This window comes from Elephantulus edwardii, unplaced genomic scaffold, assembly GCF_000299155.1.
Source record: "Elephantulus edwardii isolate Elephantulus edwardi_28Jun2011 unplaced genomic scaffold, EleEdw1.0 scaffold00210, whole genome shotgun sequence".
Taxonomy (NCBI): Eukaryota; Metazoa; Chordata; class Mammalia; order Macroscelidea; family Macroscelididae; genus Elephantulus; species Elephantulus edwardii.
In genome coordinates this window covers 5,390,339-5,405,157 of record NW_006399960.1, presented here as the reverse complement: position 1 = coordinate 5,405,157, position 14,819 = coordinate 5,390,339, and the positions used below count along the sequence as shown (strand labels likewise).

Here is a 14,819-nt window from a genome sequence, read left to right as displayed (position 1 = left end):
TGAACCATCCTTGCATACCTGTTATGAATCCCACTTGGTCATGGTGGATTATTTTTTTTATGTATCGTTGGATTCTATTTGCCAGTATTTTATTTAGGATTTTTGCAGATAAGAAAATATTTTGACATAGTTTTAAGATGTGCTAGTGTGTGCTTTTCCTTCATCCTTTTTCTTAGGCATTATTTCGTAGTTGGTAACAATTTTTAAGTTAGATTTTTTGTTGTTAACTATTTTCCACAGATCTCCCCCACTCCCCGATTGTTATACCGTTTTTTAGATTTTCCTAGTAATAGTTGTGTATCAAATTTGTATTGTAAGGAAGAACTTAAAATATTTTTGTTAAAAAACTAGAAATGATTAAAAATATTTCATTTATAATTTTTATTAATCTATGTTTCCTTGTTTATGACCATAGACGTTCCTGAATATGTTTGTTGACAGCAATCAGGATGCTAGAAGAAGGTCTGTAAATGAAGATGATAATCCCCCTTCTCCTATAGGAGGAGATATGATGGATTCTTTAATATCGCAACTCCAGCCACCACCCCAGCAGCAGGTAATGCATACTTGACATTTCCTACAGTGTCACTTTTTTTTAACTAAGATTTTACAGGTGCCCAGCCTTCTTCATTGGAAGATTAAGAGGTCTTTGGTGAGCCCGTGATATCTGGAAAATCTGTGTGGAAAAAAGAATTAGTCATAGAGGGAGAAGAGAGCAGGCATTCAGTGATAACCTCAGAAGTCCAGTACACTTAAAAGGACATGGTGTGAATGGAAGCACCATCTGTAGTCTGAAGAGTCTGGGAGGCTGTTATCCCCATGTTTGAAAGACAGATGTCATTAAAGCACAGTGAACTAGCTATGTTCATTAGGGCCTACTACAGAGAACAGGTGGACAAATTTCAAAGTTACTGCCTTCATATCATTTGAATACGTCACATTATACAATCTTTTTTTTTTTTTAATTTTTATTTTATTTTTTTTTTTTTTTTACATTATACAATCTTAAAAGGGATTTTGAGTTCTTCCTCATCCCCTTCATGTGTTTGAGAATTAAATGAACTACCCGGCCATCCTCTGTTCTTTCATTGACCATCCTGAAATAGAGGATGACTCGTGACCCTCTTACCTCTTCTCCAGTCCTATATGACACCTATCCTGGAAAATAATCATGTAGCTGTGTAGAGGCTTTTGGCATCTGGGCTGGTGTCTTCAGTGGCTGTATATAAGTTGTGTGTAGACATACAGCTTACAGGTTTACGAGATAACTCCCAGCTTCTTTCTTGGAAGTTTTCATGAAATGATGTTGTTTGTGCTGAAAACTCACTTACTTTTACTTTCCCCCAATATTTTCACTGGCTAAACAGTTATGTTGAAGTCCTAACTACTACATACATGTGTGTTTATACATGTATGTTTATAAATTGGGATTTTCTTTATTTAGGGTAATGAATTCAAACTAGAATAATATGGTCCTAAATATAATCCTTTTAGAAATGATGTCTTTTTTTTTTTAAAAAAGAACAACAACCCATTTTTTTAATTAATATTTTTATCATTCATATACATTGTGCTTATGCATTTGCATTGTGTTTTGTACAATCTTTCATTTACATTGTAATTTATTTATATATATTAAGGGGGGGTTTTAGAAATGGGAAAACACGGGAGAAGTACTGTATAATGATAATGAGGGCAAGTGCATCCATAAGTAGGAAAAGAACAGCAAAGACTGCGACAGCTAGCACAAGCTAGGAGAGAGGTTCACATAAGGAATTAACATGGCTAAGACTCCAATTTGGACTTTTGGCTTCAGAACTGTGAGAAAATAAATTTCTGTTCTTTAAAGCCACTTACTTGTGGTATTTTTTCAAGGTACCCTTGGGAAACTGACACCTAGGTTTTGGTCTAGCTACTTAATAATGAAACTTTCCAATGAGCAGTTTAATGGTGCCTGCATCTTTGTTAAAACACTGGACTTTTACTCGAAGGCAGTTTGGCGAGATATATTGTAAAGAGCAGCTATTTATGAAGATACTGGGAAGTTCAGTAAAGCCTCATGAATGCCTCTATGAAAACTAAACATGGGACTTGTGATCCTGCAGCTGCCCTTCTCAGGATACTAAGCCACCACTCAGTCCAGCCTATGCACCAGCACATGCAAGAGCAGATCTTCTGTATGGAAGTCACCTTCTTGTATTGTAGATCTGATGTGGAGCAAAAAGTGTGATCCACATATTTTTTGGGAAAGAAGTGACTACTCAGAGTTCTGCAGTCAGGACTGACTACTGACCACAGACATAGGACAGAGAAGGGAGAATGTGATAAACTGTTCTCTGCTCCTTCCAAATAAGTCATTCATTGGCCCATCTGCAGTGACTCTCAGCAAGTAACTGTAACAATGAGCTTGAGCATATCAGAGCAGATGAGTATGGCACAGGATAGGACAAGGGTCAGATCTGTTGTATAGGGTCGCTATAATAAGTCGTAGTTACTCAATGACACCTTATAACAACTTGTTCTTATTACTAGAATTAGCATAGGCAGTGTCTAGAAGACTACCAAAGCCCACTGACCCTAAATTTTCTCCAAGTTTAGGGTGTACCATTTTTTTATGTAATAATAAGAAAGAAAGAAAGAGAAAAAAAAACATTGTCCTTTAAACATCTATGCCATTAGTTGAAAGATACACTCTGATTTCAGAAATATTAAAATATGTAAAATACATCTTTTGTTGTTGTTGTTGTTGTTGTTATGTGCCGTCGAGTCGCTTACGACTCATAGCGACCCTATGTACAACAGCCCTAAGCTCCGCTCTGTCCTGTGCCAATCGCACTGTCTCTGACACTCCCATCCCAATTATCCCAGTCACTGAATCAATCCACCTCATAGAGGGCCTTCCTCTCCTGCGCTGTCCCTCCACCCTCCCAAGCATGATGTCCCTCTCCAAGGACCGGTCTCTCCTCACAACATGTCCAAAGTAAGTTAGACGGAGCCTCAGAATCCTTGCCTCCAAGGAGCCACCCGGTTTAACCCTCTCCAGGACAAATCTGTTTGTTTTCCTAGCAGTCCATAGTATTCTCAATACTCTTCTCCAGCACCACAGCTCAAAGGCATCAATTCTCCTTCTATCCTCCTTGGTCATTGTCCAACTCTCTGATGCATAAAAAACAAGTGATTGTAAAGACCATGGCCTGTATCAGATGCACCTTAATCTCCAGAGAGACACCATTGCTCTTCAGTACTTTGGAGAGGTCCCTAACAGCAGACTTTCCCATGGAAATAAACCTTTTAATTTCCTGGCTGCCTGGTGCCAAGACTGTTGACTGTGGAGCCAAGCAAACTAAAGCTGTGTACAATCTAGACTCTTGAAATATGTAAGAAAAAATATTTTGAAGGGATATAAAAATGCTGTTGCAAAGTCATAAATGAGGATGTGAGTCTTTTGAAAATATTTTGGACATTTTTGAAGACTTGTATTATTGATGTGTGTTTTGCACGCTTTTGTGCCCTGTCATTGCTGTTTGACAGCCAATGAAATGCACTCTGGTGACATGCATAGTCCATAAGCAGTCACGCTGCTAACCTAAAGGCAGCTGGTTCAAATCCACCAGCAGCTCTGTGGGAAAAAAGATGGACATTCTCCTCTGATGCAATTTACAGTATATGAAAATATACTGGTGGAGGGTCAGCTCTGAGTCATCTCTCTGACATGACAGCAGTGAGTGAGTGAGAACTGTGTAGCTAACACTGTAGCTGTAATTGAGAGAAGCCATGCTGTCATACTATATTATATGTATTTGGCTATCTTACTAGCATTTAATTTTTTATTTATTTATTTTTTTAACTTGCAGCCATTTCCCAAGCAACCAGGATCATCAAGCGCTTATCCTCTTACTTCACCTCCTACATCTTATCATAACACAGTCAATCAGTCTCCCTCGATGATGCACACACAGTCCCCAGGTAAGCTATTATGTAACTCTAAAGAATCTGTTACTTTTTTGGTCTGTCTCTGTTTGCCATATATCCACTTTGACTTTGTGAAAAGCCGTATTGATGGGCTGGGAACACTTATTGAAAATGTAAATTAAATGGAAGTGTTGACCCTTGTGGGCCAACCTCATGACATAATTTCAGGGAGTGCTAGTCATATGCTTATGTCACAGGTCAGCAACATACAGCCTATGGGCCAAATCCCACCCGTTGCCTGTTTTTGTAAATAAAATTTTGCTTGAACACCACCAGATGTGGTCTCTTACAGACCATGGACCCAGCACACGTGACTAGTGCCATCTGGAGTCGGGCAGTATGTAGCCAGCTTATCTAGACAAAATGACTCTGTTGACAACTCCATTAAGTGTACTGTAAGATTGCTAAAGGATGCAAATTTTTTACTTTTAACTGAACAATTGAAGTGAATTTCTTGAGTACTTGGTTTTGGTGCCAGGGACACTGAGTCAGATACCAGCACTGCAAGTCTTCTTTGCAACAAAGATGGGGATAAAATTCCCACATACAGGGAGCTCTGGTGGCCTAGTGGCAAGAAGCTGCTCTGCAATCCCATAGGCACAGGCTTCAAATCCACCAGATGCTCTGCTGGAGAAGGAGGGACAATTTCCTCCTGTGCCAGTCAAATCTGATTTGACGGTACACGCACCCAAAATAATAAAATTTAAAAATAATTTTAAAAAAAATTCCCATATATGTGCCAGGTCATATTCCTATATCTGTTTAACATTGATATTTCCAAAGCATGATGTTTTAAATTAAAAAAAGTTATAGCACTTTCTAAAGTTTGAAATTTTGGGGTATATATGTATACATGAAATTTGTGTTGATAGTAGAGCTTCATTTATAAAATGAGAATAATATACCTTTTGCTTAAAGGTATGAACATTTATGATAATCCACATGATAAAGGGATTTGATAAACTCATAATCTGTGTGGCCTGAATTGGGCTTCTCTGCAGCCATCATTTCGCTCATCCTCTTATACAGGCAGATCCCACTCTTACCCCAGTCTTAGCTAGAACCACTCAGGTCACTGTTCTAATGACTATAGTACTGTTATTGCGGTTGTGTGCTATGGAGTCAGAACCAACCCATAACTAAACCTCCAACAGGTTTTCAGAAGCAGTAAATCACAAAAGAGGAGCTTTGACCTGTATACCTTTGGAGTTGCAGCACAGCTTATTACTAGACTAAGTATAGCTGTAGTTGTATACGTTCCTCTGTTAAAGAAAAAGGTTCATAAATCTCTAGATTTCTTTCTTTGGGAAGTGGGATAAGAAGGGCATCCTCTGTTTATTATACTCACAGTGTTGCATAGTTTTGGAAGTAGTCTTTATCTGAAATACCAAGTGTGGTATTATAAAAGAAACCACTCAGGAGCAATCAGCAAGGGGTTTCTTGCCTGGAGAAGCCTTTCTTGCTGCCTATCTCATCATCATCTTTCCACTGCATCCCAACACACACACTGTTAAGCTTAGACTTAAAAAGTAAGTCAGGGTTAGGGACTCAGGGGCTTGTGCAGGTTGTGTGAAGCCTAAGGTCCCAGAGGACTGTGGACAGACGGTCCCTAGTAGCATGAAGAGCCAATAGTGAAAGGAAGATGGTTCTGTCAGAAATTTTGGGCTTTATTGTCTAAATAATGGGAATCTTTCATACTTTGGACATGGAGCTAGGCGAGGCTATTCCTTGGAAAGGGACATTGTGCTTGAAAAGATGTGGGTCAGTGAAGGAGAGGAAGACCCGCATAAGAAGGATTAACTTCAGTAGTGGTCTAAAGTGTGTCACAGATTGTGAGGATGTCTCTCCTGGGAGACTGATAAGTTGGCTATATTGAGGTCATCAGATATAGTTGGACCACAGATGAAGGAAGACTTGGAAGTCATCAGGATATCTAGGAGCACTGAAGTTTTGGGGGAGTCCACTCCCTGAGAAGCGCCACCAGTTAACTGATGCAGAGCCTGAGAGGGAGCAGCTAGGGAGCAGGAGTCCTAGAAGATAAGGGAAAGATGTTTTTATAATAGGAAGTAGTTTTTAAAAAACTAATGATTGCAGCAGATAAGTATATGGTACTATGTAGCAATCCTGTTGCAAGCACTTTATCCATTTAATCCTGAGAGCAAACTTGCGATGTGGATCATCTCCATTTTATAGAGAAGAACTGGGGCATGGAGAAGTTAAGCCACTTGCCCAGGTCACACAGGGAACACACTTAAAGGGTAGTTGAGTTGATTAGCATATTTAATGAATGTCAAGCACTGTAGATAATGAATGTAAAGTAGTGTTGTTGTTGTGTACCATCAAGTGGGAACCAACCCATAGCTGACCCTCCGGTGGGTTCTCAGAGACAATAAATCACACAGGAGGAGATTGTCCATCTTTCTCCTCCATTATTGAATGTAAAATATTGTTGTTGATTATCTTTGAGTTGAGCACAACTCATAGTGACCCTATGAACAAAAGGCCTGAAGCCCCTCTACAACTATTAAAATTTATCAAAGTTCATAGAGTTTCCAGAAGCATGTTATTTAGGAAGTGGATGACACTCCTGCACAAAAATATGAATTACACAGTAGTAGAGAATTTTAATCTGGTATTAATGATAGTTGTGATAATATATAATGCACCAAGTTTTTGTGTTGTTTTACTCACTGTTTTGGTAGTCACAGTTTCCCCTTTCATAATCGTAAATAAAAATTAGTCCTTTGTGTTTAAATACTACTTTTAAGTACATAGCTCTAAGTTTTATATCTCTAATGTAGTCACCCCCACCCCCACCCTCCTGAACTCTTGTTCTATATTTCCACTTATGCATCAACATGGCTAAAACAAACTACTGATTCTCCATCCCCCATGCTGCTCCTCCTACAGATACAGGTGAGCCTCAGGAAATGGTAAACCTTTCCTTCCTGCCACTGAGACCAAAGCAGTTAGAGTCATCCTGGACTCTTGCTTTCTTTCACATTCCAAAGTTCCAAATACTTTTGGTTCCATCCTTAGAATGTCTCTAGAAACCAGCCACTTTTTACCACTGAACCTTTGTCACTCTTGCTTAGGCCACCAATCATCTATCACCTAGATACTACAGTTGCCTCTTACCTACTCTCACTGTTCCTGCTCCTGTCTGTGCTCTGTAGTGTTTCACATAGGAGCTAGAGTACCCCTCTTGAGACACTAGTTCATAACTCATTGATTCAGACCACACAGACTTTCCGTCTTGTTCAGAGTAAATCCTAAATCCTCAGAGTAGCCTCCAAATCCCGTGTGATCTGGGCTCCTCCAGTTTCATTAGCTTCGTCTCCTTCCATTCTGTCCATTTCACTGTCTGTTCCACTCACTATGGTTTTCTCCATTATTTATGCTGTCTTGTACCTTTGTTCACCTGGATTATCCTATGCCCTGCATGTATTGTCATCTCTTATCCCTCATTTTTTTTCATGCTTTAGCTCAGATGTTCCTTTCTTAAAGAAGTCTTCTCTGATTTTTTTAATATATATATATATACTGTACCTACTTACCGAGTGAGTGAGTGAATGAGTAAAAGTATACTGTGTTGGGGGGAGATATTAACTCAATTTAAGATCCAGAATTGGGGCCCATGGAATTGATTTTTTTAAAAAAAACAATGAAATCTTTCTAGTTTTTCTTTACATTATTTATATGAGCTTTATTTCTTGTTTCTTTTATCTATGGAGAGATTTTTAGCTTGGAGTCCTTGGACAGGACATAATATGTGTCCTGCAAGATCATATATAATTGTTTTCCTTCATTAGGAAATCTGCATGCTGCCAACTCCCCCAGTGGGGCTTTGAGAGCCCCATCACCAGCGTCATTTGTTCCAACTCCTCCCCCATCCTCGCATGGAATCTCAATAGGACCAGGGGCCAGTTTTGCTAGTCCACATGGTGAGTCCTTACCTGGAAATACGTGCAGTAGCATAAGAGCTTGACATGAAAATAGTTTTTCTTAAAATATTTTCCTACTGAAAAATTAGCACATTTATGGGAGAAATAGCTAAGATATTGCTTAAAAAAAACCCCTCTTTTCTAAACAACCTCTTTTCTAATCCCAGTTAGGCAGAAATAACCACCAGTTAGCTTGTCACTGCTTTGGAATTTTTTCTCTCTGTGTGTTTCTGTTTGTCAGTTCCTCTCTTCTTGCTTTCTTTCTCTGTCTTGCTTCCTGTCATGCTCTGCTTGCCTGCCTGCTCATATCTTTGTTCCTATCACTTGCTCTCTATCCGTATGCGTGTCTCTCCCCTCCCCAAATTCCTACCCCTTTAAAAATGTGGGAATTAACTTTTTAATGAAAAAAATCTATTATAAATTGGATCAAATAAATGAAAAACTCAAGAGGCAGTCAGTCAAAAGTCCTTTCTACTCCACCAACAGCCTATTTCCTCTTCCCAGAGACATTTAATATTATTAATTTCTTATGTATTCTTGCAGAGATGTTTTATGCATACATAAGCAAGTTCATGTAAGTGCCCTCCCCCACTTCCTGTTTTATACACATGGTAGCACACCATGCCTTTTTTTACTTATGAATATTTACTGTGAATATCATGCCATATTTACTGTGTATATCATGCCATATTAGAACATAAAGAACTTCCTAAATTTTTGGAACTGTATACTGTCTGTAATTTTAATTTTTAATATTGCCTGGTCATTTTTGTAAGTAAAAGCCTCCACATTGTCATTTTGTTCTATTCCTTGTCTGGGTATATAATAATTTAACTGCTCTCCCAGTATACGTTAAAGCATTTCCTTTTTTTCAAAATTAAAAATGGTGCCATCCCTGCTCACATCCATGATTATTTCCTTAGTTCCTAGAAGTGGAATTAGTGAGTCTCAGAAGTTTTGAAAAATTCTAAAGCTTTCGAAACATTGCAAATTGCTCACCTGAAAGACTGTACCAATTTCCTCTAGCATCATACAAGAATGTTTGTTTTCCTGCATCATTGCCAACATGGGGTATTATAATTTTTAGAAGTCTTGGCCATTTTAATAGGTAGAAAAATTATAATCTTATTTGTGTATTTTTTTATTAATAGTGAAATTGAACCTTTTTGTCATTCTTCATTAGTCTTTGGTAGTTCTTATTTTGTGTATACTAGTTTATATCTTTTGCCTGTGTTCTCATTGTGGTAGTCTTCATTTTCTTATGATGTATATGAAATTTTTATACAAAAGTAAGGTTATTTACATGCTGATACATGATAGATATATTTTCTCAGTTTATCATTTGGCTATAAAGGGATATGAATATGTTGAAGATCCTTGCAGGATAAAATTTAAATATCAAATTGTTTGGAAAGTTGCTGTTTTCAAAACTTGATTCTTGGTTCACAGTCCCATGTAGCTTTTACTAAATAAAGAAAATGAAAATTTTCCTTCTCCTCAGCCTTCTTTGGTAGAATAAAATCATGATTTGTGAGAGTTAGAGGAAATTTAAAGATTACTCCCCTTAAGGGAGCTTTGACATTTCTTGCATAGTATTTTCCATCATATAGTTGGTTTCACATAGTATAATGTAGATTGCTACATATTCTATATGTTGAAGGCTTATATGAAGGTAAATTTAGCCTCCCTGAGGCTTTTTATTTTTCAAATTCTTTTTGCATGTTAAGAATTTTAAACTGCCCAAAATAGAGATTCAGTTATGACATGTTACAAAGCATTGTGCTTCGGTGATATACCATCGTATTTTTCTTTAAAAAAGAAAACTACAGACCACCAATTACTCATATGCAAGTTCAAGCTGAAGCTGAGGAAAATTAAACCAAATCCACAGGAGCCAAAATATGACTTTGATTTCATACCACCTGAATTTCAGAATCATCTTAGGAACAGGTTTGAGGCCTTGAACACTAATGAGCGAAGACCAGATGAGTTGTGCGAGGATGTCAAAGATATCATTCAGGAAGAGTGTAAACGGTCATTACAAAGACAGAAGAGGAAGAAAAGACCAAAATGGATGTCAGAAGAAATTCTGAAGATTGCACTGGAGCGTAGAGAAGCCAAAGCACAAGGAGGAATTCAAGATACTAAAGAGCTGAACAGAAGATTCCAAAAGGCTGCTCGGAATGACAAAGCAGAATACTACAATGAAATGTGCTAGGAGCTAGAGTCAGAATATCAAAAGGGCCAAACTCGCTCAGCATTTCTTAAGCTCAAGGAACTGAAGAACAGATTCAAACCTAGAGTTGCTGTAATCAAGGATGCTTTGGGCAGAATATTAAATGATCCAGGGAGTATTAAAAGAAGATGGAAGGAATATACTGAGTCATTATATAGAAAGGAATTGGCAGATACAGAGGAATTTAAAGAAATAGCATATGAGCAATAGCCTATGGTGATAAAGGAAGAAGTTCAAGCTGCTTTGAAGGAAATAGCAAAAAATAAGGCCCCAGGAATAGATGGTATACCAATTGAAGTATTTCAGATAACAGATGTTGCCCTGGATGTGCTCACCAAGTTGTGCCAAGAAATCTGGAGAACAACCACTTGGCCAACTGACTGGAAGAGAGCTATATTTGTTCCCATTCCAAAGAAAGGTGACCCAACTGAGTGTGGAAACTACAGAACAGTGTCATTGATTTCACATGCAAGCAAGATTCTGCTGAAGATCATCCAAAAACGATTAGAACAGCACATCAGCAGAGAACTGCCGGAAGTCCAGGCTGGGTTTAGAAGGGTCGTGGTACTAGGGATATTGTTGCTGATGTTAGATGGATCTTGGCTGAAAGCAGAGAATACCAGAAGAATGTCTATCTGTGTTTCATTGACTATGCAAAGGCATTTGACTGTGTGGATCATAACAAACTGTGGCTGACTCTGAGAAGAATGGGAATCCCAGAACATTTAATTGTGCTAATACGAAACCTATACTTGGACCAAGAGGCAGTAGTCAGAACAGAGCAAGGTAACATTGCATGGTTCAAAATTGGGAAGGATGTACGCCAGGGATGCATCCTGTCTCCATACCTTTTCAACATGTATGCAGAGCAGATTATCCGAGAGGCTGGGCTCTGTGAGGAGAATTGTGGCATCAGGATTGGTGGAAGATCTATTAACAATCTGCGTTATGCAGATGACACAACCCTGCTTGCTGAAACTGAGGAGGACCTCATGCACTTGCTGCGAAGGGTCACGACTGCAGCCTTCAGTATGGACTGAGGCTCAATGTCAAGAAGACAAAGATTCTCACCACTGGACCAATTGGCAGCATCAAGATGGATGACGAAGAGATTGAGAGTGTTCACAGCTTCAGTTTGCTCAGCTCCACAGTCAACACTCTTGGCACCAGCAGTCAGGAAATCAAAAAGCATATCGCGATGGGAAAGTCTGCTGTTAGGGACCTCTCTAAGGTACTCAGGAGCAACAGTGTCTCTCTGGAGACTAAGGTGCGCCTGCTACAGGCCATGGTATTTGCAATCGCTTGTTATGCATCAGAGAGTTGGACAATGACTAGGGAGGACAGAAGGAGAGTGGATGCTTTTGAGCTGTGGTGCTGGAGAAGGGTACTGAATGTACCGTGGAGTGCCAGGAAAACAAACAGATTCATCTTGGAGAGGATTAAACCAAGCTACTCCTTGGAGGCAAGGATTCTGGGGCTTCGTCTGACATACTTTGGACATGTTGCCAGGAGGGATGGGTCCTTGGAGAGGGACATCATGCTTGGGAGGGTGGAGGGACAGCGCAGGAGGGGAAGACCCTCTATGAGATGGATTGATTCGGTGACTGGGGTAATCGGGATGGGTGTGTCAGAGGCGGTGCGGTTGGCGCAGGATAGAGCAGGGTTTAGGGCTGTTGTGCATAGGGTCGCTATGAGTCGGAAACGACTCGACAGCACATAACAACAACAACAACATCATCATGTAAGGATTTCATTGCTTTCAGCTATTTTTAGTTAATAAAATACAGGCTTTAAAAAACATTTGTTTACATTTTTACAGGAACTCTTGACCCTAGTTCTCCATACACTATGGTCTCACCAAGTGGACGAGCAGGGAACTGGCCAGGATCTCCTCAAGTGTCTGGCCCCTCACCAGCAACACGTATGCCTGGAATGTCACCAGCTAACCCATCGCTCCATTCACCAGTTCCAGATGCTTCTCATTCCCCTCGAGCTGGAACAAGTGAGTGTCAACATTTTTGTGTTTGATTTTAGTATTACCAACAAATGGCCTATTTTGTTTCATCCCATATTTGAAAAGTCATGACTTGGTTTTTGAACGAGATGCTTAATAAAATGAACATGTCCAGTTAATGAATCAATTTACAATGGTCAGTTTGCTAAGTCAAGCCAACATAAGAAAGGAGACTGTGTCTTCCAAAACTCTTTATGAGTGAGTCTGTCGTGATTGCTCATGCTGAGCTGTAACCTCAGACCTGGAAAGATACTTCAACTGACAAGCTAATGCACATACACACAAGAAGAAAAGATGTGGACTAATAAATTAGTTGATGTCATGGATTGAATTGTGTCCCCAAGCAATAAATGTCAATTTGATCAGGCCAGAAATCTTAGTAATTATTCGATATAATTATCCTATCTGTGTGCTGTAAATCATAATCTCCATGTTAATGAGGCCAAATTAGAGGTAGTTATATAATAATGTAATCAACTTCACAGTATGGTCCAAAGTGATCAGCCAATCAGTTATAAGCGGATTGGCATGTGACCTTTAATCAGGTCACAATCCTGGTTGGATTTAAAGGGGCTGTTTCCCTGGTGTATATGGCCTGCTTCATCTTTTCTGAGAAACAGGAGAGGGAAGACAGGACCTCTCTACCACTAGTAAAGGAGACCTAGTGCCCTTTGGACCTAGGTTTCTGTGTTGGGAAATTCTTAGAACCAGGAGATATGGAGAAAGCCATCCCCTAGAACTGGCACCCTGAATATGGATTTCTGACCTTCTAAATTATGATAGAATAAATGTATTAAACCTCCACTGTCATACCTCTGTTAGAGATTGCAGTTGATAGATTGTCATTTCTAGTTGATACACTGTTACTTTCATTGATTCTCTTGGACAAAGCAAGTTGCAAAGCCAACTCCTAAGTGGCTCTGCTCTTTGAAGGGGTTACTACAAAATCACCTTGCAAGGGACTTGAATACAAAGAAGAAAAGAATTGTGAGCCATTTTTTCTTTCCTAAAGGTTTGACCAAAAGAGTAAAACACTACAGATTGAACTCTCAAAGATTATTAATAATAGTAAAAATAGTGAATAATAATAGTTTAAAATGCTCCCAAGCCAAAGGTCGTGTAACCCTGGTATGCCTGATTAAAACAAGCTTGGAAGCAGGAGTGGCATCCACTTCCATTTTAGCTTGCCTCTGGAAACCCTGTGAACCTGGAGAAAGAACGAAAGTTATATAGGTGTCCAGGACTTTCATTAATGGGGTCGCTATGAGTCACCTACGACTCAAAAGCACTTAACAACAACAAAAGTAGGTAACAGTGGGACACTTTATTTGTAAATGAAATTAGCATATTTTCTTTCCCAAAAGGTTCCCAAACAATGCCGACAAACATGCCTCCACCTCGTAAACTACCTCAGCGCTCTTGGGCAGCATCCATCCCCACCATCCTCACTCACAGTGCCTTGAACATTTTACTGCTGCCCTCACCAACGCCAGGCCTTGTTCCTGGCCTGGCAGGTAGTTACCTTTGTTCCCCACTTGAGAGATTCCTTGGATCAGTCATCATGAGGCGACATCTTCAAAGAATTATTCAGCAAGAAACGGTATGTCTACTAAGTTTGTTAAAATTATACTTTTACCCTTTATTAGTGTTAAAATTGGGTTCCATGAGTTTCTTTTCCATTCTTACATTAATATGTTTGTATGATTTATAGTTTGCTGTGCTGTAGCTTCCATGTTATGTGGCTAACATGAACATAAAGATAAGTCACAGTGATAGCACAGAACAAGTACAGGCAGGGTCTGGGCTTGCATATGAGTAACTGCCCTCTGGATGCTTTGAAGGCAGGCTGATTGAGGCACAAGTTCTTGAGTCAGGCTGCCTGGACTTGTAGCCAGGCTGTAACACCTGCTAGTACCAGCTTGGGCAGATTTCTTCACCTTTCTGATGAGAGTAGATAATAGTATCTACCTAACAGGTATCGTCTCACACACTTTGGGCATGTTATCAGGAAGGGTCAGTCCTTGGAGAAAGACAGCATGTTTGGAAAAGTGGAATGTTAGTGAAGGAGAAAACCTTCAACAAGACAGATTGACAGTGTCTGCAGCACTGGGTTGAAGCACTGCAGAGATTGTGATGATAGTGTACAATCAGGCAGGCTCTCCTCCAGTACCTGGGGTCACTAAGAGTTGGAGTCGACTCAGTGGTACCTAACAGCAGCAACAGCTGATACCATTGCGGGAATTTGAAATATTTTCATGTAAATCCCTTAGCATAATGCCATGACACCTACTACTTAATTATTATTGTGTGTGTGTTAATAATGCAGTCATAATAGTAAATACCTGAAGTTTGAAAATATGTTGAATAGATTTGCATATAAAAGAGTAATCAGCAGACCTTGGATTAATGTGTCCTCATTGCTACCCCTTATGAGTCATATAAGCTCTCAGGTCTTTGAACCTCATTTTGCTTATCTATATAGTTAACATAGTATCTTCAAACAGGAAGGAGTCCCTGTACTATGATCCTGAAGTCAAATCCTGCCTGCAACCTGTTTTTGTAAAGTTTTTTTTTTCTATAATTATATTTTATTAATTTTCATAAACATCTACAGAGATTTTGGGCTTCCACTCATTCATTGTTGCACTATTCT

General features: G+C 39.3%; 1 protein-coding gene across 1 annotated transcript in view; it reads left to right on the top strand.

The window, feature by feature from the left end:
• MED14 (mediator complex subunit 14) overlaps positions 1-14,819 on the top strand; it is a 99,549-nt gene that overhangs the window by 72,713 nt on the left and 12,017 nt on the right. The window contains exons 22-26 of the mRNA XM_006897522.1: positions 416-556; positions 3,855-3,966; positions 7,785-7,916; positions 11,972-12,154; positions 13,531-13,766. Coding sequence (XP_006897584.1) covers positions 416-556; positions 3,855-3,966; positions 7,785-7,916; positions 11,972-12,154; positions 13,531-13,766 — 804 coding nt within the window. The remainder of the gene's footprint in view (positions 1-415; positions 557-3,854; positions 3,967-7,784; positions 7,917-11,971; positions 12,155-13,530; positions 13,767-14,819) is intronic.